The 22422-nt window shown below is 35.2% G+C and overlaps 1 protein-coding gene across 1 annotated transcript in view; it reads left to right on the forward strand.

Annotated features, from left to right (window-relative positions):
- The window catches only part of dysf (neuronal PAS domain protein dysfusion), a 286927-nt gene that overhangs the window by 143005 nt on the left and 121500 nt on the right, over positions 1-22422 (forward strand). The window contains exon 2 of the mRNA XM_085815098.1: positions 1999-2180. Within this exon, the coding sequence (XP_085671224.1) occupies positions 1999-2180 (182 nt within the window). The remainder of the gene's footprint in view (positions 1-1998; positions 2181-22422) is intronic.

A 22422-nucleotide genomic window follows, 5' to 3' on the forward strand; every position in this document is an offset into this window, starting at 1 on the left:
TCAGTAGAGATAGGGATGCTTCAAGTTTCAAAGGCCAATGGTTTTGGCAAAATTATTTTTTTAATATTATTAGGCATAATACAATAATGTAACGTTTACTGTGTTACATTTAATAATTTTAATTAATGTAATATTTACATTTTAGTTCCAGAATTTTAATTGCAGAATTTTATTCCTATTGCAGTACTGTCGTTAAAAAAATTATTTTTATCATCTTGCTTTTAGTTTGTTTAAAATATTAACTATACAGATCTTTTGGTTAAAAATGAAATTCGTAAATCATAAGAATTTAAATTGTAATATTTGATACAAAAAGAAAAATGACCATAATTTAATTTCAGCAACTCATCTAGAATAAATTAATATTTTCTAGGAAGTTTTTGACGCAGGTGTACATCTGAGTTTTTCCTAATATATATATATATATATATATTATATATATAAATTTTATCTGGTGTGCGGTTTGATTTTGAGCTTTAAATAAAGCGTTGAACAAGCAAAGCGCAAAGAAAACACGGGTTAGAGCAAAAAGTTCTGTTAAAATGTACTCATCAAATGGCACAGTAATAAAGCTTCTCGTATCAGCAAACCTATGTAGTCAGCAGACTCTACTGACTATTCTATCCCTCCGAGCAACTTTCTTCCATGCATCACCAAATTTGAACCTCTGTCTAGTTTGAGATATCCCACTTCCTTCTTTCGCCTCCTCAAATACCAATATACAACTCAAATACCAATATCTCAAATACCATATGCTGCCAAATAATAATAAATAAATAAATAAATTTATAAATTAAATACGTATTAATTTATATTAATTAAACAACTTTAAAATAAAAATTTAAATTATTAACAAATGTTTTGTTTCTTTTAAATTACTCAGTTTGCTAGTTAATGCAGGCTGATCAAATTTGAAAGATAAATTAAAGATTTTATGCTTTGTCAGATGACAACAGTATGAGAATAGGCTATGAACAAGGGCTCGTGAAAAATAAATTAAAGGTGTTATGATTTACTCATTGGGAACACTTGCCGAGAATTGCTTCTAGATTCTTTTCGCTGTCTCTTGTATACGTTTATAAGACATTATTGTGTTTACGGATTTTAATTTTTAATTTACTAGGATAAGAATTTTCAGAATAAAGGAAAACAATACACACCCTTTGGGGTGAAAAAAATCACCGAACAGTGCATCAATACAGTTATAAAAAATTTTAAAATGCGCTTGTAGAACTTATTGTGTAATGATCGTTTGGTTGGTCAATAAGTCACAGTATCTAAGGACAGAATACTTTCCTGGAGGACTTTTTGAAGAGACAATTGAACGCGAAAAATCCCTCGTGGTCAAACCATCCGCTCATGCAGAACTATTAACTTTCAGCGAGTTTATCTTCTCGGCCACTAGATTTGGATTTATTTGATTACAGTAAAGTCCAATAGGGTTATCACTGTAATGGAAGAAATACATTCATGGAAGACTTTATAAGGGAACTGGTACGTATTCACGTTGCAGATGGAAAAAACTATGAAATGCCCACGTAATCAGCTCGTTCACCGAGACTTAAACCGTGAAACTACCAGCACACATCAACCAGCACAACTAATGAAAACTACCAGCGCACAGATATCTTACTCATTCGGCCACTGTTATATAATAATTCCTTTATTTGAATAACGAAAAGCACACGAGGGCTATTTGCCTAAAGGGAGAGGAATGCCTTCGTGTAAAATTTTCTAAGAAAATTGGCTTGTGTTCGTCATGAAGAAAATCACGAAAACTCCCAGACAGGATAGTATCCATGATCTGATTCCAGGTAGAACTACCGGCATTCGACGATTTTATATACTTGACCCCTAACAGTCATTGTCATGTAACGAATGCATCAGAAAACGATTAAAATATAAATTATATATTTGCAATGTAATTGTTAACTTGCGTTCTAATAATGTATTAAGAGACTAATAGATTATCTTTCTCTCTCTCTCTCTTCCATGCAGTTTCGATGCGAATAAATCGACGAAGGGGGCGTCGAAACTTCGCCGAGACCTCATCAACGCGGAGATCGCCAATCTGAGGGATCTCCTGCCTCTGCCTTCGTCCACGAGGCAGCGGCTCTCGCAGTTGCAGTTGATGGCCCTCGTCTGCGTGTACGTAAGGAAAGCCAACTATTTTCAGCATGGTAAGTACCAAGAGATACCATTTTCTCTCTTGTTTCTACCCAAGCTAAATCATATCTCTCTTGCAGATACTGGAATCGATAGCTTTTATTGATCTAACTTAGTAGTTGAGTAAATTTATCACATCTGTAAAGATGGAACATTTAACTGCAGCCATTTTCAGCGTAAGATAACACATTTAATGCACACAGTAATAAATGGAGTTAAAAATGTTTACATAAATCAGTGCCTTGGATTCAAGAAAGAGTCTCATTTCTTCAATATCCTCATGACAATCACGGCGTTGCTGCTATGTTTCTGGTGCAATTGCCTTGATGCTATGTGTGTCTTGGGAAACATCCACAGTCTTCTGAATAATTGCATTTTTAAGGCTGCTATATATATATTATAATATCAAACGCGAGTACAAACGTGATTTCCCAATGATCCAAATAAAGATTGTTTGCTTCCTTACCCGGTCGAGTTCTTTCACGTTTAGTTACATTTAGTAGCTCTTATTCAATTCCACTGATCTTGTAGCAGCAAACACTTAAAAACTCAAGTTTTCATTCGCATGTTATGTTATTAAGAATCTTAAAAATAAATGAGATTCATCAGAAGGTTAAAAATGTTACGCAGAATACTCTAAGCCGCATCATTACTCGTTACAGATGGCAAAAAAAGTCTTGATCTTTACAGAGCAAATCTCCGAGACGTTGTATTGAAGAAGCGAGACTTATTTTCCAAATCCAAGACACCGACTTTCTTAATCGTATTCAGTTATATTTATTGCTGTGTACAATTAATGTATTATCCTATATTGAAAATGCATGATGTTAAATGCTGCTCCTTTCTTGCTAGTGGTGAAACACCAGAGTACCCGGCTCGAAGAGCCTACCTCCATCAAAAATTGTCAGCTTTCGCACTTAGTCCCGAAATAGCAGTGTAGACGCTAAAATAACCCAGATCAATTTAAAATAGCACAAGGTCCTAAACTGAAGATAAGGAAAGAAACTTAAAATTTGGATACAGAAGAGACTGCAAATTAGAGTACATACAATCAAGACTGGTTATTAGAGTACATACAATCAATGATACCAATGAAAGGCAAGTATGAGTCAACAGGACAACATAACGAATTGTAAGAAATGTAATCCTCCTTAAATAACAAATACTGAACTTCAAATAAAAGTACAGAAAGAGGATTAAATACCAAATGCCAACAAGAACCCCCCACATAGTAAAATACCTCGAATATACATCACCAAGTATATAAATTAAACTACTAGTGCTCCCTCCACGGAATATTTCTTCAAAAGTATTTACCAATACAAAGATTTCGCCTATTGCAGGTGGGGCTGCCTTGATTTTCCCAAGTCTTCCCTAAATAATTTTAACAATGTCAGTGATGGAATATTCTGTGCATAATTTCTGAATTTCAACCAATACCTTAAATATGTCAGCAAGGGTAGCATCAATGTTCTCAGAGCTGTTTTCATTTTTCTTCATCGAGGTTGTTCTTCCCTTAGAATACGAACTTTAGGTGTATTTGCCCGAACTTTTTCCCCCAACGAAAATTAGTTGTAAAAGCGTAAATTAATAAAATTCCAAGTGTAAATGCACAAAAAATGTATTGTTATTTTCAAAAATATGAAAATGATTAATTAAAAACGTAATTTCAATCATAGTTTTTTTTAGTTTAATGATATGACAGAAACTAGCAAAATTATCTTTGTTAGGAAGAAGTATAATGGACTTCGGAAGCACTGTAAAAGGGCTTAAAATCGGGGGGGGGGGACATTTTGGCGCAGATTTTGAATAAACTGTTTGGATTTCAAAGGCGATTTGACATAAGGCTCTCTTTTTAAAGAATAAAAACTTTTCCCTGCTGAGCAAATTTGGACCAAAATTATTCAACAACAGAAGGCAAAGAAAACAAGAAATTTTTGCACCTGAAGAAGAGGAACTTGTGCTTGATTGCCTTTGAAACTGATACACTTATTGGAAAACTACGCCAAATTGAAGTTGCCGTTTTGCTTACTTTTAAATTTCATACTGATTTCCTTTTTCTTACATTAGATTGTAGAATGGTTTCTTAAGATCTTAATGTTCTTGGAACTTCTGAAGTCTGATGATTATTTGTTTAATCAATTAAGACGAATCATTCGAAAGTTTTCTAGCTTGGAGAGGAAATACTTTTGAAAGAGAAATTTTAAGAGACTGCTGGAAAAAGTAATATGATAAAGAAATACAAATAAAAGCAATTGCAATCGGAATTCAGATTCCGGTTTAATACCTAAAGTAGATTTAAACTAAATAGTAAAGATCAGCTTTCTAATTTAATCACCAAGGGTTCAAGGTATAGAATCATAGATTCAAAAACAATTACTCAAATATCGTAGATTTTGATAATGATTAAAATGAGTTGATTAGAAATTCAGTGTTAAACTTTAGGGAAGGGAAACTTGCTTTTGTATTATTTTTTCATAATTTAAGTGCAGAGACCTTTTTGCAGTTTTTAGTAAATAAACTGTTTACTTAGTCATATCTTAGCTATTTTTTTTTAATCGCCACATTACTTGCACACAAAGTTTACAACAACTATTTCCCGTAAGTCAACTATTTACGCAAATTTATACTAATTGTTACTAACTTGGCAAAATATAAATGGCAACTACACTCCTGCTCAAAAAACAAGCAACAAAGTCAAAACACAGAAACAAAAACTATATAATGGATGTGTGTGAAATTAATCCGAAAGGTTAATGTTGCATTGCTAATTTACATAGCAAGCAAAAGCGAAGATATACAAAAACACGTATATTACGATCATCACATCGCGAAATGCCAAATAAGTCGAAAAATGTAGTATCATAACCTCTACCTGAAACGCAGGCTTGACAGCAATGAAGCGAGCTGGCAATAGTGTCCTTGATCATTTGTTGTGGCAGTAGCGCCCATTTCTGTAGTAATGCATGTAGGAGCTCGTGTAGGGTGCTTGACGGCACACTGCGACCTGCTGTCCTTCGTCTCAATATGTTCCACACATGCTGTATGTGATTTATATCCTGTGATCTAGCAAGCCACGGCAGATGTAGAATGGTTCACTCTCCAGATAATTCCGCACCATCCAAGCTGTATGCGGGTTGTTATCGTGCATTAATATCACTTTGGTATCCATTGCATCGATAAAAGGACGCACAAAAAGATGTAGAATTTCGTCACGATATCGAACGGCTGTAACGGACCCACCAGAAATAACGTAGAGATCGGTGCGGCTGTTCGTTTTATCCCAGTATATACAAATAAGCCTCCACCTCTGTAATAGTCTCTTTCGATAATGTTTGGCGTCCGATAGCACATTCCTTGCTCTCGCCATATTATTGACCTTCGGTAACCGTTCTCGATGATGCTAAATCGAGTACTCTTTACTCGTGTAAGGAGTACGTAGCCCAACTGCAATATTCACGAGTGCAATTCAACCGTGCTCTGACATGCGATAGGGACGAAGGAACGTAATTTCCAGATTGTCGGACATACAGTCCACCTTCATGCAGTCGACACGACATAGTTTGGCGGGATATGGGCCGTCCTGCAGCAGCAGAGATGCGACGCCAACTAGCATGCTGTTAATGATCTACGGTGTCTTGTACATAGCAACAGGAAGCGGTCGTCTCCCGTTGTGGTAATCCTCAGACGTACTGACCCACGCCTTTCGCAGTGATTTTGATCCTTTTGGTAACGATTCCACAGTCTACTCATGGCATCACGATGCACATTCAGCTATCTCGCAACAGCGAACTGTTTTGCGCCAGCTTGCAACATCCTGACAGCCTTCCAACGCATTTCATTAAGCAGATGGTGTCTTCGGCTTATGCTTTCCCACTTGGGTACCTCGGATTACACGGAATTGTCGCTGCTTGCGAACTGAAGCTTACATCCGCTATGCCTCATTTTAAAGCGTTGCGGTGTAACTGCGGGATTGCGTTTTATGCTAATTTTAGCTGCCTATTTTGCTTTCGTCTCTGCCTTATATGTAAATTGTATGTTTTAATTCCTCTTTTTACATTCGTATCTTTTCTTTTAAACGTTTGTTGCTTATTTTTTGATCACGAGTATATTTATATTTTCCCAATACGCGAAATTCTGGCAATGAAAACAATAACATCGATTTCAAATCATTTTTGAATTTTTTCTCTCTGAAGTTTTAAAAATGATATCAGAGATCTATCCAAACAGTAGTAAAACACAGATTTATAAGTCCTTTTTCCTTTGGAGAAACTTAGTAGGAATCTTTAAAAACCAACTATGGTGTTATCAGGAATCAAGGTATTCCAGTTGCTGCTCAGTATTAGACAGCGAAATCACGTTTAATTCCTTATAAAATGAACGCTCTTTATAAGTTTCCTATACATTTATTTCCTTAATATTGAATGTTGTGTGGAATCCCATTTAACTGGTAGCAAAAAGACCGAAGCAATTCTGGATAAGAGATTTTTCCAGATAACCGAATACATATTTCTAGAACTTACATGTTCATGTTTTGTGAATCCATCTATAGATATTGCAGCATGCGAAGTTCATAGGTCATGCTCTTGATCTGTCTGCCACAAGTAAAGGAATAATATCGAAAATCGAGTTGAGCAATATCAAATATTAAAAAAATTAATTTTACACAAATTACGAAATCTAACTTTTAATTCGGTATCCCGGTTCTTCTACTTTCATTTGGGAAATTTTTCTACTCGTGATGAAAAAATAAAATTACGAGAAGTTTGACTGCCGTAGACGGGAAAAATTGACATGGTCACTTAGTTTCAAAATTTACAGTTTTTGATGTCATTTTCGACTTGCCTAGAGGGTTCGATTAATTTAACTGAAAAAATTCGTGCAAATAAGTTTAACTGACGTACAGCAAAAATGTATGTGATTTAATAGGTTGTACAGAAAAGTTATGTGGTGTTCCCATCAGGTCTCTCTCTCTCTCTTTTCTTTTAATCTCTGGACCTAAATTTCTGTTTTGAATTTAGACCTTCAAAAGTACCGTTATTTTGATATTGCCGGTTAGTTTGGTACCAGTTATGAGAGACTTTACTATATCGAGTTTTAACAGCGTTAGATTTAATTATGTATCCAGAAAATAAAAGTTCCTTGTATATAAAAAAAAAACTAGAAATTTGAGGTACGAAAGTGATTTTCTTATCACATTATAGTAAATGAATCAAGATACTGAAACAATAAAAACACAAAGCAACAAAAAGTAACCGTGAAAATTTCCAGTCCATGTAAATTACAGTACAGGTATCAGATTTCACAAGTTCTCTGCCTCCTCTCAGAAATTAGATCATTTCCGATAATAGCATTTTTCCGAATACCCCTTAGTTAAGAGAGAGATTCCTCTGCAAGCACATCAATCTCCGTCGAGGAAATGCTCTTCGAGGGCTTTTCATCCGCTGGATCCCCGATTTCTATCGGCTTGCTTATCAGTAGCCTTTCACGATCCGTTGGAGTGCAATACCGGGCACTCATTTTGAACTTTGCTTCATTTTGAAAAGGCAGCTGCAGCAGGTCTGGAGTCACGACGCATATGAAGCCAGGTGTTAAGGCAGCAGCTAGCATCCAAATGGCGACAGAAATAATCGCAACGTCGGAAATAATCAGATGATGCTCTTTACTAGAGGGAGAGACCTCTGCATCCTCTCCATTCTGAAACCGATTTCGAATCCTTCCGGTCTTATGGGTACATTAAGATCGACGCATAAGAACCCGACTGCAGGGACGGACAGAATCGGGCCTTTTCTCAGTGTGGAGAGTCTTCCGAAGAATATAAGTATGTGCACCTATACGTAGGAATGTTTTAAAGCATTTTTACCTATACGAAGGAATATAAAAGTCTGATGTGGACATTACATGACCTCTTTGTATGTGTATTACACTATACACATTTTTTGCTGCATTTCATTTAAATGTATTTCTTCGAATTATTCTAATTTGATTAAACAATCCCTCAAAACAAGTTGAAAATGACGTCAAAAATTGGAAATTTTGAAATTAAATACCCCGCTCAATTTTTATCATACAGAAATCGAACTTCTTATAATTTTTTTTTTTTTTTCCTATGACGACATGACTTTAGATACCGAAGGCTGCATTAAAAGTAAAATTTCATTATTTGTCGAAATAATTTTTTTTTTTATTTTTTATTTTTTTAAATTTGACATTGTCAAAACATGAATATTTTCGTCATCTAAAACACCTCCGTAACTGGAAGTATATGACTACTACTAACCATTGCAAAAATAAAAGCCGTTTGAGGAGAGTGGGTATATGTGTAGATAAACTTTTGGTACCGGTGATCGCAATAAAAAAGGGAGGTGCACAACTAGATATTATAGCAGTTCCATAAACAAAATTTCAGCGTTTCTCGGCTAATCGTGTTTGAATTATACTAGATAAATACATAAGTATGTGCAGAGGTCACGAAAAAAAAAAAAATTCCGTTTTAAACCCATTTTAATTGCATTTCACAATCCATTTTGGACAAAAAGTGTTCTTCATTTTGTCTGTACGTACAGACATTTATCAATATAATCGTCCTTTTGTTTTGTAGAGACATTAGGTTATTTCGAGGCAGGAGAGATGAAAAATAAGCAAAGCCTTCGCCGGGACTCGAACCACGGACCTGTGGAGTACGCTTTGAGCGTGATGACTACTACACCCCGAAGGCATGCTAAGATGGTGGGAGAAATACCTTATAATTTAAAAAGGAATTTCAAGTGATATGTTAAAAAAAGTAAGGGTTGAGACTAATAGCACTCCTCGTGCTTATAAGAGTGTTGGCTTTTTTGTAAAGTTTCCACCCACTCCAAGTGAAAAATCTTGTACACCAAGGTGTCGTCACCATTATGCCTAGGCGTTCTAGTCAAGGTTTCTATATTGGATGATACTGGCTGATTTGCGTAAGAAATCCAACATTTTGATGCTAAGGCATCTTTACTAAGACATCGCGATAAACTTACTACCAAAACTCTCATATTTGCTTCAGATATTAAGTATTTCACTTAGATGTTTTATGAAAAAGCTATTATGCATTCTGAGTTTAAAATATGTTTGGGACATGCATTTTAGTGCGGATGGGGCTGATTAAACCGGCGCGGTCAGTTTGCAAAAATGTGCAGGCACTTTTTGCAAACTGGCTATTGATCACGAATACATAAAGGTATTTTGAGATAAAGGCACAAAGGCATAGGACACCCTTATGAAATTCAGCGTACATAACGAAGAATTTAACCTGTATCAAGATGCTGGAAAGCTGTTGTGAAAATCTTTACCTTGGCGAATAATCACCGACTTGCATAAAGGTGCAGAAATCTTAACGACAGTCCATCGATGTGTCATCAATATATTGAAACAGAAAAATTCCCAGCTTTAATGTTACGCAGTAAAGAAATGCATCCAATAATTATGAATTCCCGATGAGCTACTGAGGACGGGGTTAAGACAACGGGTTTAGTATGTTACCATCAATGTATAGGTGTTTTTTAGAGGGGGCAGCTAATAAATGTTTTTCTTCTGATGAGCTTATTATTTAATTTGCTGCAAGAATCCTACGATTATGATTAACGTTCATTAATTTTTAAGCAGTCTTTAATCAGATGACGAGGCGGCACTAAAGCTACAGTTATCCTAAAGCTCCAAAAGCCTTTGAATCACATTCAGAATTTGATAAATAATTCACGTATAACATGACCGTAATCACTGATAAATGCGTAATCTAATATTAACATTAATTAATTTAATATGAGATCTACTATTGCAGAGGTGAATATGCAGAACGAAATTTTACCTATATCTACGCCTTTAAAAACCAGTTACGTGTCGGAATATTAGCAACAGCACAAATTTTGCCCGGATTTCTACGTATAAATTAATCACTTTTGTCACAGGGATAAGTTCCAAGCATCGCAGATGTGTTTGTACTGGCAAAAAATGTAGCTATTTATGGAACAAACTAACGCAATAGAAATAAAAACATAAACAAAATTTTTCAAATTTCTTTGCCGAACTGGCGCTTTCCTGAGCATGACGTGCATGCAAAATATACAGCTTTCAAGGAAATCGAAAATGATTTCAAGTATTTCACAGGAGGGGACTGGTTTTTCTTTCGTTTTATATCAGTTTATGCTAAGAGCTCGGAACTTTTAAATAATTATCTTGCATTACATTTTATAAAGTAGCCAAACCTCACTGTCCAAGCACAAAAATATACTAATACTACCTTCTAAATGTTTCCTTTTCCGTTTTACACATTACTCTAACGTGTACCTGATTTTTAATGAAACTTCAGAAATAAAATATCAAATAGACTTGGGTAAATAGTATGCAATCTTGCACTGAAGTGATTATCCAGAAAAGTGCGGAAATAATTGATAAAGTCAGAAGTAGCCGCAACTTGTTGGAAAACTATTCTTTTAAAAAAACTGTAGAGCAGCTTATCTCTGTATAAAGTATGCCTTTGCAAAATAGTGAGAACCAGTACCAAGCTTCACTAAATTTACGAATTTTAAATCTGGATTTTACACTTGTTTTTCTTAGAACTGGTATTCTTTTTGCATTATAAATTCTTTTATTAAGCATTTAAGTGAAACAGGACTTGAGATTATTTCTGTGAGATTACAAGTCTTCTACCGTATTCAAATGGTCGCAAAATTTCTGCCGAATAATGCGTTTTATGGCAAGTACAAGTACGAGAAAAATCAAAATAATAACTAATGGCTAAAACTGATGAGTTTCGTAAAACATTGAAAGGTAAACAATTAATTACAGAAGTTTAAAGATAGATCAACTCGTGTCAACATCGGTTAAGTACCATAAGGTGAAGGAAAAAGCGAGCAGAAGACTTTCTATAGCCATGGCAACAGCCATTACCATTCAGATATTTCTGATAAGAATAAGTCATAGAATACCATAAATTAAAATAAATTTGTAGGTAGCATATAAATTTCAAGACAGGATTCCCGGGGACACGACAAAAGAAAATTGAAGTGAAATGCAGCCAGTGTCATTCAAATAATTACGATACCAGCTAATAATGATTCATGAGATACCCATACATTAAATTTTATTTGAGTGAATCTTAGCATCAAAATGTCCAAGATAGAATCTCTTGGTGAAGAAGTACAACTAATGTCATTCAAGCAATTACTATAACAGTCGATAACAAACCATGAGTACCCATGCATTAAATTTAATTTGCGAATGAATCTTCGCATCTAAAGGCCTAAAATCGAATCTCTTTGGATACGATATTCCGATGCTTCCAACGCTTCGTACCATCGGCTTCCATCAGTAGCTGCTCCATGAACTCCTGAACCACTGGGCCGTACTCTTCACGATGTCTGCATAAAAAGTGGCGAACCACAAATATCCCCGCTCGCAGCTGCCCTGTCGGTCACGATAAAACCATGCGGCCACTTTGTAGACCTAATAACACATCCCGAAATGAAAATAAATAAGTAAAAAATTCTCTACAGAATGCTGATAATAAGGAAAAAACAACCTCCTCCGCTGCAGCTGAATTCTGATCACCTGTAGTTTCTGAGTGGTGTGATCGACTGTTGTTGAATTTTATGTGCATCGTCCATCAATTAATTGGGGGTGAAATTGGACGAGCATGGGAAAAAATAGTTTCGGGGGGTTAGACTTTTTTTTTTCTCCTGTTTTTCCACCCATCCAGTAAGTGTTTCTGCTGCCTCGAGGAAAGGGGCTGGTAAACTAATTGTTCGTTCCTGGTAATGTGGTTAAGTGGGGACGGATAATAATCCTCCCATTTAGGATGGGAAAACGTGGGGAAGAAGATGGTGAGTGCGCAGTGATGGAATGCGTCTGGCGAATAATATCTAATCTCACTTTCTCTCATCTGTGCCTTCCTTTTAGAGATATATGGCGATATGCGTAGTAGCAATAATAGTTATTTACCTGAGGCTATCTAGAACCGGCGAAGGGCAAAGGTTACGCATCTCGTTTGGAAAGAAGTTAGCAAATATTTCCCAACCGTCTTTCAACTTTTTGCATTACATGAAGATATTTTTTATTATATTTTAAAATTAAGTACCATTAGGGCTATTTAGAAGGCTGTGATCAAAACGCCTGAATAATGTTTGAAGTCATATCCTTTATTTATGCGCCAAAAGGATATCAGAATAAATGATAAAAATTATATCATATTATTTGTTCTCTGCTGCTTTCCTCATTCTAAAAAAATAAAAGTTTTAAATTCACTTCTTGTTTAACAACATTAGTATTTTTTTTAACAACGGTAGTGTATAAGTGACAGTAATATATGTATGTGCACAAGATATGCAGATAGTATTGGACTTTCGAGAAGTACAGTTGCAGCATTTCTGTCGTAAGTCGATTTTGATGTAAATCAGAGATTTATTCTTATCCTTGATATCTTTCATAAAGTATTTTATGAACTAGGCTTTTATTTAACATAAAATGGTTTATTTATTTATTTATTTATTTATTTATTTATTTTGAAGCAAGAGACGTGAAGAATGTGCAATGCCCTCGAACCTGGACCTCTCGAATACCCCGATGACATGCAGAAAGGAGGGAGAAAATTCCTGATATATTTCCAGACATACTCACTGCATGCGTACATATTTTATAAATTCCCAGTTGAGAGGAAAATATTGCTAAATATTATTCTATTGAAAATTTAAGAAAAGAAAAGATTTAAATTTTTTATACGCAACAATTATAATCTTTCTCTGCAACGCCCGCGTTCGAGGTTTGCAAAAAATACAGTGAACTTCCTTTAAGACGATCATCTGTGATTCCAGATGAATTTTGTTTGCAGTAGAGGAGGTCGGCTTTGAGGGTTTCTGTGATCATTTGTAAATAATTAACAGGAGTACTTACGGCATTGAATACTGGTTGAAAACTTCAGTCAGTGAGCATATTTTTTTTTTTTTTTTTTTTTTAAGATTATTCTTTATTTGGCAAGCAGCAATAAAAATGGGGTATATTAAAATTTTGGTAAAATTAAAGGTACTTTTTTACTCAATTTTATATAATTTAATACTGAAATGGCAGCGGAAGCGATATCTTCATTGAGGTCTTTCTAAGTGAAACTTGCTCGCATTCATTTTATGCATAGGAAAAACTAGAAAAATATGCATGCAGTCAGCCCGCTTACTGGGATTCAAAACCAAGCAAAACTGCCAATTTTCAGTGGTCTTATCCAAGCGCTTTGATAGAAATGCAAAATATTTTTTTGAGTCCCAAAAAATATTCAGCCTTTTGTTTCGATTTTGCTGCTTCCATATTAAACATATGCTTTCGAAATTTCAAGAGTTTAAAGCTGAATTTGAGAAAAGACACAAGCTCGGAGGGAATGGGAACTAAAATACATTTCTCTTTAAGAATGTATTTCAATAAAGGAAGCTTTCAGGTAAAACATGAAAGAGTTTTCCTCGAAACAGAGTGTAGGATCTCATGTTAAACCAATATCATCATTTTAGAAATACGGCTGAAACATCAACAGCTGTCTGGGACACAACATTAAACAAGAAAAAAGAAGATCTCGACATGAAAAGTACTTTCCTAATGATCCTTTTTTATGGTGCAGACTTCATTAAACTCCTTGTAGAAAATTATGGAATACGTTATCAAGGGAAATCATTTTCGAATGTGGGTGAGAAGAGACGGTTTGTCTAAAATCAGGTTTCATCACAGAACCCCAATCTGAAGTGTATCCTCTCCAAATATGTCTGAAAGTCCCATCATGATGGGAAGCAAGAAAGAGAAAAGATCAACCTCATTTTCAGCTGCAGAGATGTAGTCATTAGACAACAATCTAGAAAACAATCGCAGGTAAGCCACAGCAACCAGTTCCAACAGCTTAGGGTAAGAGTGGACCGCAGACGGTGAGTCTTCCGAGAGTAATTACTGATAAGAAGCTTTCTGACAGGGCAAGTCTAGAACTTGGAAGAACAGAATGAGTAGTAGGGTTTTAGTTGTCGTTTTCACCTAAGATCGTCACTTTCCTTGGGAAGGGTTATAATGAAAGGCTTTGTCCACCCGCACCATGCAAACTGTTTTGAACACTAATTTTCTTTACATTTTTACAAAGGAAAACATTATATTTTGTAATCTCTTGTAAAAACAAAACTGGTTTAAAGGCATACGATTAATTAAAACATCTGATATATAACAGCGAAATGTTAAATTAAACAATGCCAAGTGGGAAAAAAGTTAAAATATTGATAACAAAAGCAAGAACTATGGAAATAAGAGGATCATTTTTCAATATTCTTCAAAAAATTTTTTTCTTTTCATTTTAGTATTCTCCTATACTCCTCACATTCAGATTTATCCCGAGTATGTACTTCCGCCAATAATACAGGCCGACTGTGTAAGACTGCTGAACACTCGTAGTTCGACTAGGGTTTTAATCCCATGAATGGCTGGTTGCCTGGACGTCTTTATGGCTTTCTCCACGTATTACATAAAATATGTATAGCATATATATGAGCCAATTTTCAGTAGGAAGTCCTTCACGAAAGCACCCTTTCTTTTACGCAGATAGTCCTGCAGTGCTTTACCTTAAATAAATAATCTAATCCTCTAAATAATTCAATACTTAAAGTCATAAAATAGAAATAAATAATCATACGAAGGGGAAGAAGACTATATATTTAATTGAGCACATGAACATCTATATATAAACGTTTAAACCCTACCTATGGAAGAGACGAGGGGAAAGCAAAATATAAAATTAAGTTCCCTTCCCCCTTAAGATTTAGATTTGCTTCGATGTATACATATATTTTATAACATTATTTATATATATTTATTTATATATATTTTATAACCCTTTTAAGGGGATGGAATAAGAAAAACAAAAATTCAGAAGAAATTTGAATTTTTTTTATTTATCTCCTAAAAAAAAGCGACTTGAAATAATTTCTTTTAAATTATTGAGTTTTCTCTTCCCCTCCCCCTCCCGAGAATCTTGAATCCCGAAATGTAAAGATCTACGGTTCTTAAGAATAAGAATTCGAGATTTCCTAATAAGACTCAGGATTTTTCGAAATGAGATTCGTGAACATATTTGGCAGATAATGTATAACTGCCAACTATGTTCTACAAATAAAACTATACTCACCGAATTACCTCCCGAATCAACAATTTCGCATTCTCCAATTTTTTCCTCTATTAAATATAAAGCGTCATATTATATTTTAAGATATTAATATGCTCAGAATCGAAATACATAGATTTACTTACATATATATAACCTTAAATTAAATAACGCAACGAAAATAACACTCAGATAACAATGATATACAATCTGAGTAGGTAAAATTTATTCTAATATATTTAGACTACAGAATTATAGCATGAAATACAAATACAAATTTGCGTTTCAGATAAAAGGAAAAAATGCCGATAAATAGTCTATTGTTGCACAATTTCGCTTTCGGTAATAGTGCAGTACTTCCTCGCGTACTTTCCACTGTAGCTTTTTTAGAGCCGGGTTCTGAAAATTTTAAAAATATTTGCTTAATTTTTCTCTTTCCCAACTCCTCTGAAAACTGTTTCGTCTACGCGTCGATTGTTTTCGTGTTACTAACTAAGACAAACCCTCGCAAACTAATGTGAACGTCACGTCGAACCTTTTCCTTCTAATTGCTGAGCTTATGCCAGCCTAATACAAAAACCGACCCATTAATTGCAAGTAAACATAAATTGACATTCAGTCTACGATTCTGCTGGTTCAGGGTTCACGTTCTCTAACTATTTGTGGATGATGTGAGACCTAAGGAGTAGCAAAGACAACAGTAAGAACCTGAGAGATTCAAATTACAGAGAAGTAGAAATGAAGATATCTTATTAATACCGCTATGCATTCTCACTGGAATGCAGATTTCTTTTAAAGAAGTAATATTGGGATAGTTAGGGGTAGTTTATCCATGATTCCCTTTTTTTGTTATGTTCTTACTCTAACCGTAGCCTTCAGAAATTAAATGGTTCACAAAATTTTCCCTTCTCGACTTTTTAATAATAAAATTAGCAAAAAAAGGGGGGAATACACAATGAAATTTGCTTGCTAAAATTACTTTTGGAAAAGAAAAAGTAACATTTCTAATTTTACTGATGAACATTAACATAAAATCCTTGTAAAATACTATAATCTTTTACCAACTTGCATTTGCTTATGATACATTTTACTTTACATCGTTTTGGTTCACTGAAACAAGAAAATGAACCAAAAGAATTGCATTCCGTGGCCGTTGATCTATACCCCCGAGTAATTTAACCCGACGAACTTTCTCATGCGCCTTCGAAGTAGAAAACTATTTACGTTCATTACAACCTTCACGGGGGGGGGGAAGGGCAACTTCTGTGTACTTGTGGATGGGTTATGGGTCCCTAGGAGACAGACAGACTGTGGCATAACCACCAGTTGCGCTTTATTAGGAAACGTAGGTAGAAGAGAGATCTGGGGGCTGATGGGGGGCAGGAAATTCATGTTACAGCGCAAAGTGGCCCTTGCTGCGTCATGCTGCTACTTCAGCAGCACTGATAATACACATTACACCCGTAGAAGTATATGCTTTTCGACTTTTTACCCTATTTTTATGATTATTAGGTGGGAGACCCAAGTCTCGTCAACTGACTATTGAAATCCGGGCTCTTTCTGTGTAGTAAGGGGGGGGGAGAAACTTTCTGTTTCCTTTCCATTATGGTTTTTGTGGCAAGATATCATACCTTTGGTTCAGAATGATGAGCAATTGTTTCTGGACCGATTTTTGACCCCAGGGTAGAGAACGGTTTGCCTGATGGAGTTTTCTTTTTCGGTACGTCTTGTTGTTTTGTTACGGAGTAATGATCTTGCCAAAATTTCTAGTTCAACCCAGGACCTGTTGGTGCATTGTAGTGGATGTAATGCAGATCTCATATTCGAGAAAACTAGGAAAGAAAAATATTCATAAGGATTTTAATGCGTCCAACCAATGCCATATCACGGGTATAGCAGTACGTAGTAATAACGGAAATGAATCTGCGTTTATAGTTTTTAAATTGCATAATTTATTAACTAATGGCAGATTAAATTAGAAAAAAAGAAGTAAATATTACGTTACGCTTTGCCGAAGGAAAACACAGAGCCGCGTGGATGATAAGAATATTTAAATTTAGCAATGGCAACACATTTATTTTAAATTGCTGAGTTTATTGATTAACACTGAAGACAAAAATATTGAATATTCCTGAATGCCAACACATTTGTTATCCCCAAAGGGCTATTAGTCTCGAAATGCGGTTTTGCGTTGTTTCTTTTTAATGCGGTGTTTCACTTTTCATTCGAGTCTGTTCCATTCGGAAAAATGTAAGATCTTTCAAATTTAATCTGTCTGCTACTGATGAACAAACTAAGCCATTTAAAAGCAACAGATGCAGTTGTCAAAACATGTTTTTGCTTTTGAATGTGATTCAGTTAAAATATACCTTAGCCCAAATGCTATTAGTCTCGAAACCCGATTTTATTTTGTTTCACTTTTCATTCAATTCCTTTGCCAGTCTGTAAAATATAAGATGATTTTTTCCAATGTGTCTGTTACTGATTAGTAAACTATAGTTATTTAAAATCAACAATTACTGTTCTTAAAAATATTGCATTTTTAGCCCAAAGGGGATATTTGCCCAGAAGGGCTATTAATTTCGTTTTGGCATTTTGCATCGGCTCACTATAAATGTCGGTTCACTTTTCAAATTGTTGTCACCAAATATTAAAGCCCTGCGTTATATTTAAAGAAATTAAGTAATGATGAATATGCATTTATCGCCCGGGGACGATGTCCCCTTGGTGTTTCGTAGCTGTACCACTGTGTTCGGTTAAGATAATTAGGCACAGAGATTTTTTGTAGGCACACAATGCTCTCTTGCTTTATTTTCTTGAAATTAAAACATAATTAAGGGTCAGAACCGGAGCTAGGAATTTTGCCTCACGGTGCAATTTCTGAGAATCCGTAATTCAGCTGCCTAGTACCGCCGCTCCATTCTAGAACTTTTTACCATTCCAAAATTTTGCGGCTTCTCCAAATTCCGGACATTTTCTCGCTCATAAGTTCTGCCGCTCACTGTAGCCGCACTGGTTTCTCTGGCTATGGTTCGGGCCCTGTTAAGAGGAACTTTAGAATGATTTGGGGCCTACTAAAAGTTACGGTCGTAGACCCAGGCTTTTAGTAGGACCTTAAGCAGTATATAAACCCTAATCTGAGGTTGATTCCTCAGCGAAACTCGTCTCGATTGGCACGGTAATTAAGGAGCTAAAAAGATATGGATTATCTACTGTACTGATAAGCTCCCGCAAGTAACCAAGCAGTTAAAGACTGCTGAAAACTGGTAGTTCGTTCAGGGTTCGAACCCAGGCGAATGGGCTGGTAACATTCGTATGACTGGTTTTCGGGATTTTCGCTATATATAACGTGAAATACGAGACACTTAGTTCGATTCAGTCCAGGTATGATCTGAATGCTGGTGGCTATCTTATCTTGGCACATCTTCGCCATTGAAAGATAAAACGTACCAAACAAATCTCTCTACATAAATGTTTGTGTCAATTAGACACTTTCAGAGAAAAAAATACTTCCGTCATTAGTATATTTTGACTGCGTTACAACTTTTCTAAATATAAGAAATACACACTTAGGTTTTTTTTGATTAGTAAAAATGAAATCAAATGCTACATTTAAAAAAAAAAAAGTTTTTCTTAGTGTTAAAGCGTTTTACCTAAGGAAAATTGGTCTGATGGAGTAAGCTGAAATTAAAATAAATAAACAAATTATACGGGAATTTTGAAAAAGAAAATCGCTTTGGAATATTGTACGTCAATATTTCAAATACACATGTGCATAGAATTTCTGAGAAAATCAGTTTAAGAAAAAAGATGAAAAACTGATATCAGTATTTGACCTAAACAAAGAAGCAAATAATAAATAAATAAATAAAACTAAATATATTGAAAAAAAAAAGGAATTTTGATTGATAAAAAGAAGGAACATGCCTTTAAAATGAGAGTACTATAATAACAGAAATGAACATTCGTCAAATCAGTGCCACGCTACAAATTAGCCAACTCTCACAATAATTTAACAGAGAAATTCAGTAATGCCTCGTCATCATAAATCTCTGAGGGCTTTTAAAAATCGAAACAAAAAGTCCACCGGATCCATAAGTGCCCACAGGTAATTTGCCGCACTTCTCCTTTCCTCTTCGCCGTTGCGCCTGTAGGCCCGACCGCGCCTCTGCGGCGCCCCACGGGGCCTCGGGCGCTTACCCGGGCATGGCCGGGTGTAAATAGCCCCATTTAAGTATCCTCGAACCACGTGGTCGCTAAGCGCCGACCCCACGACCCCTAAACCTAGCTCCTTTTCTTCTTTTTAACCTTATCTTTTTTTCCCTTGTATTTCTTCGGAAAGAGAAAAACGTTTTGGTTTCTCAGGGAATACTTTTTTGTTTCTACTCGCCGCGGAGGGATATAATGAGTGAGGAGGTCAAGGGTCAGAGAAAGCAGTAAACTGCAGTTGGAAATATTGCGCGTTGCGTATGAATACGGGGGGGGGCGCAGCTTTTGGGAAGGGATGGAGAGGCCGTTTTGACAGAAAAGTGTTTGCCGTGTGTGGAAGAGAGGTCATAAACAATTAGAAGACATTTTTTTAATTAGTGCTCCTAAGCGTTAGCAAATTTCATGCAAATTTACATCTCGTAATAACCCTGATTTTCCAAAGTACTTATTGTTGAAAAATTTGTTTCACAGATTTAAAGCAAAGAAGAGATCAAATCAAATAATCCATAGTAACATGAAAGTAGTAGTAGTAAGTAGTCATAAGTAGTACTTAAGGTAGGTCATAAATCCTCCATTGACTTGAAAGAACTTGCATCAAATTCTGTCATTTTGTTTTTGTACAGAATAGTTGCCAATATTTTTATGGCAATTTTAGTATAAACATGCAAAAAAGTACCGGAAAACAGGAAGAGTGGCGCAATATAAAATATAATAAGGAGATTCTAATCTTTTTCTTGGATCGACTCCTTTTAAAGGAATGACTTTCTTCATTTATTTCTCATTTTTTTTTTTCTATAATATACAGTATGCAAATAATCAAAGTACAAATAACTCCACATAAATGACTTAAAGCTAACAGCTAGGTTAAGACAATCTATAAAGTTTTGAGAAAAAAAGTTTATTAGATTTATTATTAATTATATTGTGCATTACGATTATTTTTTAATTTTACAAATACAAACAAGTGTTCAGAAAAATAGTCTCAGATTCTAATAGCATGAAAGTTCGATTTTAATGAATGCGATGGCTGCAGATGATGTATTGGTGCCATATTGTTTTAACGTTTATCATAAAATTGTTTAGTTGAATTCTTAAATCACCTCGTTCAAAAATATTCAATCTGTTTCCTTTCTTCCATTCTAGATTCCAGTTTTGCGTTCTTTGTATTTTTTTATTGTGTTTATAAGTTTTACATTTTTATATTGCACATATTTCAAAAAAAAAAAAAAAAAAAGAAAAAAAAAAAGAAAACAGCAGCAGCAACAACAACAACCAAATGAATACCAATTAAATTAGTTACAAGTGGGCAGCATAAAAATCTATTCTCCGTCATGATACATGAACAAGCGTAGGAAGCTTGTAAACAGAATATGGTGTCAAAGACAACACTTGGCCGGCTAAAAGTTAATATGCAAAGAAGGGTTGATTGTAATGTTTAGATATGATTCCTGCAAGGATGCAAACTGGAATACTTGTATAATCTCTGACTCTGTTATTAAATAATGAGGAACATATATACATGTATGTATGTTCCTCGCACTGTGGGAAAAAGGCTTCATCCAGAGCCACCAATTCTTGACCACACTTAGTCTTCATCCGAATGTGGGTACCTCGAAGCCCGAACCTTAAGCTTCGAATTTATTCTTTGTTTATCTCCCATTTTGTGTGAACTGAAGGAACTTTTGATTAAAAACTCAATGATACTGCAAGCTTTGTGCTGCCACTCCACAATATTTACGTTTCAAGTATGATCATAAAACTCATCGATAAAACGAAGTGTGCTGCTAATCGGCAAAGCGCAATATATTGGTCTTCCGAGCTGAATGAACAAACTCTTCGATTTCAAAAAAATGCGTTGCCGCTACCCGAGTTAAAATATTTTACCTTACACGCGGCAGTACGTTGTCGTTCATCAAAGCGTAAGAATTTAATTTTTACTTCGAATTCCTTCTGTTATTAATGTACAAACTAAGCGATTTAAAAGCAATAAGCACAGATTAATTTCAGTTATTGTTAATAACTAGCTGGACCTATGAAATGGCATTTACTAAATTCGTTAAAATCATTATATATATATATCTTTTAATGACAATTATTTTATGCAGCTGGTCGAGCAAGTGGCTAGTCAGGTAAATAAGTTTTTGTTTAAATAATGTTTAGGAAACCAAATTCATAAAGCGTTTCTTATTGTCTTATTGCTTTTTAGTGCACCCCTATTTTCCTTAGGATCAGCAATGCTCCTTCAGCTCTCACTGGCGGAAAAGTATACTTACCTGTGGGCTGGATTAGGCATTTAGCAATATAAGGAAAGTGGCACCAAAAAATTTCCCTTTGCTAGTTTTACCATTGACTGCATGGAGCAGCTAAACCAAAACCAAGAGAAAGAAGGAATGAAGAAAAAACTAGCCTAAACATACGTTGGAGGTTCCAAAATCTTCTAAGTGATATAGGGTTGCTGAAGGTATTTATCCGGCCTTGACTTTAACTCTTCGCAGCTCGGAGCTTTCACGCGATTGACCGACTACTCGACAGCATTTCTTCAAAAATATAGATTACGGAATTGTGAAATTAGAGAATAAATTTTATTAATAAATATAAAACAACGCAGGTCTCAATCTATATCATTCTGTGCTTCAACATGAACAGCATTCAGCTTTTAAGATCTATTCCTTTGAGATACTGTCTTAGATTTTCTTAAGTATCTTTTCATACTATACAGTACTCCACGAAGAATATAAGCAAATCTGCTTGTCCCTTCCTTTAAAATGAATTTTAGACAGCCCTGTGAATAATTGGTTGGTTGACCAAGGACTATTTACCTAAGGGAAGGGATGCCTTCATGGAGGACTTTTTAACGAAAAACTGGCCCGTAGTCAAGTTAGACATGAAGAAACTACGAAAACCAG

Source organism: Stegodyphus dumicola, chromosome 4, assembly GCF_044657685.1.
Source record: "Stegodyphus dumicola isolate Sdum_Otavi_A_Nest chromosome 4, ASM4465768v1".
In the NCBI taxonomy this organism is placed as follows: Eukaryota; Metazoa; Arthropoda; class Arachnida; order Araneae; family Eresidae; genus Stegodyphus; species Stegodyphus dumicola.